General features: G+C 34.3%; 1 protein-coding gene across 1 annotated transcript in view; it reads right to left on the minus strand.

Annotated features, from left to right (window-relative positions):
* Window positions 1-694: 694 nt before the first annotated feature.
* Window positions 695-5,046, minus strand: part of ERO1A (endoplasmic reticulum oxidoreductase 1 alpha) — a 70,852-nt gene continuing 66,500 nt past the window's right edge. The window contains exons 14-16 of the mRNA XM_007948335.2: window positions 2,463-2,549; window positions 2,249-2,382; window positions 695-755 (exon numbers count right to left, since the gene is read on the minus strand). Of these exons, the coding sequence (XP_007946526.1) occupies window positions 695-755; window positions 2,249-2,382; window positions 2,463-2,549 (282 nt within the window). The remainder of the gene's footprint in view (window positions 756-2,248; window positions 2,383-2,462; window positions 2,550-5,046) is intronic.

The following is a 5,046-nucleotide window of genomic DNA, read 5'->3' on the forward strand; positions in this document are numbered from 1 at the left end:
AGAGAGGAAGTAGGAGGAGAGCTGCTAAATTATGGGATTGCAATTAATGTCATGAAACAAAATGTGTATGAACTGCTGTATGGGAAATGAATTTGCTTTGTATTTGTAAGCTTTCACCCAAATCACAATTTAAAAAAAAAAAGAAAGATGGACTAGCAAAAAATATTGTAATCCAATCCAATACATGTTGCTAGATTTCTGATATGTTGGATCAACATAAGATTACGGGCCAATTAAGTACAATAAACATTTTATCAGTTTCTTTGCAAAAAAAAAAGTCTAGGGTATTAATTATGGGTCGTTTATGAGCCTCCTTAGCATTTCTTATTAAATGCTTGTCACATGGACCATAGTTTAATTTATACCTTCTGACACAAAACTCTTCTTGAAGAGGATTAAAACATCATTCACTTAGTTTTTACCAAATATGAACTTGATATTCCTGATTTTATTCAACATTAAAGTTTAAAATTTTTACTACATTATCAGAGTATTAATTTTACTCACAATCATATTATACAAAGACTTAACACAATTACAAAAAGTGTTTACTTAAAACAATAGAGATCTCCTCTTACAAAAGCAGCTTTATATAAAAGGTTTGGCTTAAGACTCATTGCTACTATGCTTTTGAATGAAATTCCACTCTTTGGCCTTCACTGTCCAGAAACAGGCACACTTTACCTTATTTTCTTCAATGAATATTTTGTAACAAGTTCCTGAAGGTTTCTAATTCTCTCACACTTGTAGAAATTCTGTAACCAAAAATAATTTCACTCAGAAACCATCTCAGATAAATATTCTCTATAAAAGTTAATTTTATTATATATTTTTAGAGCAAAGAAAATTTTTAAATTTATTTCAACCAAAGTAAAGGTGTAGAAACCATTTAATCTAATCTGATGCACTCTAATCCTTAATTTGACAAAGTAAAACTAATTAATATATCTGCCCAGAAATTAGTTATTTTTAAGTATTTATATACTTAATATACTGTATCCCTGAGTGGTACAAACAGGTAGGTGCTCAACTACCTGCTGAAACCTTGGTGGTTCAAACCCACCAAGACTGGTACTTTGCCTCCCAAAGCTCACTGCCTTGAAAATCCTATGGATCAGTTCTACTCTGCACATTTGGGGTTGCCATGAGTCAGAATCAACTCAACAGCAACCAACAACAACATACTTAAAGTATAATATTAAGTATATAAATGCTTATTATAATACTATAAAGTATAATATTAAGTATATAAATACTTATCACACCTACCAGTCTATAAAGAGTGAAAATAATGTGTGACCAATTTTTCTTCACTAATTTCTATAAAAATAACGTTTGTTCATTATTTCTAAGTGTCTTTTGGCTCTGTTCTCTACCATAAAAAATGTCGCAAAATATCAAATAAAACGTAACTGTCAAGCTTCTGGGTACAAGAGTAACTTGGGAGGTGAATTATTTCAAGCCTCAAATACTAAATCATTGTAATTTTTCAAAGAAATGTATCCTAAAAAATGTAATTTTTATAAATCTCTGTATTTTTTAATATGATAGACTGGAAGGAAATGAATCTATACTTCAATTTTTAATATAAATTTCTTATTTCAAGCTTATCCTGCAATCATTTTGATGAAAAATAATTATTTTTAAAAGAATTATTAACTTTTTAGTATAATGATGAATTTATGGAGAAATCTGCATGTATACCTATCTTAAGCTAGGTAAGATTTTTCCAAGACCTTTAGGAAAATATATGGGCAGCATAAAAATCTACCTTTAACAATTTAGAAAAATTATTCAAATTCAGTGAAATGAATATTAAAGTCTAATCAGTAAGTTAATTGTGATCATAACAGTCAATAGATAAAATAAACAATATTCTCTAAAGACTGTATCCACATACTTAAGGTATTTCATAAGATCATATAATTCTATATTGAGCTAATTTCACTAAGAAAGATATTTCTTACCTAGTTTTATCTAGGGAGCTCTGGTGGCATAGTGCCTAAGGCACTTGACTGCTAACCAGAAGGCTGGCGGTTCAAACCCACCAGCCCCTCCCCAGAAGTAAGGTTGGGCAATCTACTTCCGTAATGATATCACCTCGGAAACCCAAGAAAAGGGGTCACTATGAGTCAGACCCGACTTGATGGCAGTGAGTTGGGTTTTCGTTTTAGTTTTAGCGAAGTATATATATACATGTTGCATTAGACTTACTTGACTAGTCAAAATAATGTTAGTACATACAAACCTTCCAAATGCATTAAACAATGATACTATTTCTTGTCTGGTTAGATGGAATTCATAACTGGGTCCACTTTCTGGTATATTTGCTATCAGTTTCTCAGAAAACAAAATCTTCAGAGCAGTGCCCAAACCCTGTGTCTGTAAGAGAAATAAGAAAAATTGTAAAATTCTTCATGGAGAGGATAAATGAGAAATAGGGCCAAGCTAAATTTGCCTACCTGAAGCTTTCCCCACAGTCGACATTTAAAACAACCAACGCAATCCATGATTCTTGAAATATTTCTAAAATGCAGTCGAAAATCCTCCTAAAAACAATGTAGCAAAATTTTATTAAGATGTAATTTATAACCAAGTAATAGCATTTTCTGAGTACCCCCTGTGGTGGTTATGTTTTTGTGTCAATTTGGCTGGGCCTGGTTGAGTGGTGGGGCAGCTGGTGGTAGTTACTCCCCATGATGAGACTGGCCATCAACTCCATGGTGGGATCTACCACAAGCAGCTGAGTAGCTGCCTTTGGTATGTAGTCTGCTTCCTGAATATAAGGAGAAGCCCTGGGAATGGTCTCTAGCCTATGGCATGCTTGGACCATACATGTAGCTGTGTTGTTAACTCAGCAGCCTGCTACACTCTGCCGACCTTGGGACTTAACAATGGACTTAAATCAATGGCCTGCCATGTGGTTTGGTAACATTGGGACTGTGCCTTTTTCCTTGTCAACTGTGGGGCTTCTCAGCCTCAGCAGCCAGCAGCTGTCTGAGTGAAGAAATGCCTCTAGCTCCAGTGGGCCGGGAGCAGGAGGCAGAGCTAGACCCCAAGATTGAGGGGCTTTCACCCAGCCCCTAGAGCCTGGCACTTTGAACATGGACTTAAAGCCTCCATATTGTAAGAGAATAAACTCCTGTGTGTTAAGGTCATCCCATTTGTGGCATATTCTTGTCAGAGCGGCACTGGGTAACCAGAACACCCCCATATGCCTAGACTGTGCTAGGTGCTATGGGATACCAAAACAGAGGAAGGAAGGAAACGTAAGCTGAGCACTTCCTACACTCCAAAATCTGTGCATGGATAATCTCATTTAACCTTCACAATTTCAAAAGTAGAAATTATTATAATGTCCACCTAACAAATAAAGAAAGCAATGTTTTGAGACTATTATGGATTAAATTATTATCACAAAACATGGTATAACCACTATACCTGTGGCTATAATTCCATTTGAAAAAAGGGTTTTCTTTGTTATATTAATTTAGATTATAGCCAAGTAGAGTGGGTTCTAAATCTAATCATTTCTGAGTTATAAAATGAGCAGATTAGAAACAGAGATACACAGGGAAGGGAGGAAGAAGATGCTATGCGAAGATCATCTCTATAAGCCAAAGAACCAAGGAACACCTTGGACTACCTGCAAGGAAGGAAAAGACACAGCAAAGACGCTGAATTGGACTTGTAGCCTCTGGAAGTAGAAGAAAATAAATTTCTGTCCCTTAAAGCCACCCACTTGTAGTGTCCGTGTTACAGCAGCACTAGGAGACTACAATAAGATGTAGGTACCTTGCCTACGCTCCCACCTTTAATAAGCAGCAAACTCAGAATGGAGTTCTGACTCCAAAGCTACACAATCTGCAAATGTATACAAAGGTAAGTTAGTTACTTAGATGAGGTGTCTGTTGTATGTGGTAGGTTAGTGTAGAATGGTTGGAGGGCATCATTTACCAAAAATGAAAAAGAAAAGAAAAATAAAAACCTTTGGTTTCCTAATAGTTAAATTACAACTCTTCTTTCTGATATTAATTAGGTTAAACAATCAGATCTTCTTAATTATAATGATTAACAATATCATTATTATTAACACAAAAAAATATAAATGGAATATAGTGAACACTCATGTACCCACCACAGAAGTTTAGAAAGAAAACATTGCAAGTGTAAGTGAAGCCCCTGTGTATCCCTTCAGAGTCCTACATCCCACCATCTATAACTATACTGAATTAGGTGTTTATCTTTCCTTTTTTGTTTTTATATTTTCAATACATATGTATCCATGAACATTATAGCATGATGTTCTTTATAATAGGGCAACATTCATCTGGCTTATCCAACAGTAGTATCATATCCTTAAAGAATAGGGAAAAAAGAATCCAAGAACAGATCCTTCTTTTACTCCAATGGAAATTATTAACTGATTCTTCAAGGGACCACTTCCTTTGTCCTACAATAGAATCCTAAACTTCCAGTACTTTAACCAGGAAATATAGCATACATTTCAGATGGAATATACTTACTCATCTATAATTTGAGAAACATTCTCTTAATGTGATAAACTTCTTACTGGGTTCAACCAGGTGAGAACAGAGCTATAGTGTTAACAAAGATCGGAACCTGCTATTCAAAGTAGACTTCCATTTGCTCTGTGGACAGTCTGTCTCTAATGCTCTATTCAACTTAAGATTCTGAAAATGCTATCATAAGTAAAAAATTGTAATAAGATTCTTAATAGGATTCCAAATTATTAATACTGTTACTATGTATTAAATAATATTCTATATCTTATGTTTCTGTATCTTTAGGACTGTATTTGATAGAAGGCAATCATAATTTTAACCAACTTTAAAAAAAAAAAAAACCTACCCAGTAACATTAGTCTAAATAGATTTTGGTGATTTGATTTGAAATTTCCTTTCAAGCTTAAATTTTTCAAAAATCACACTTTCGAAGATGGCGGACTAGGCAGAAGGATTGCACAGACCCTCTTCAACAAAGAAAAGGGAAACCAATTAACACAGACACAGAAGATAATCTTGG

This window comes from Orycteropus afer, unplaced genomic scaffold, assembly GCF_000298275.1.
Source record: "Orycteropus afer afer isolate SDZICR_OR568_19922 unplaced genomic scaffold, OryAfe1.0 scaffold00214, whole genome shotgun sequence".
NCBI classification, from domain to species: domain Eukaryota; kingdom Metazoa; phylum Chordata; class Mammalia; order Tubulidentata; family Orycteropodidae; genus Orycteropus; species Orycteropus afer.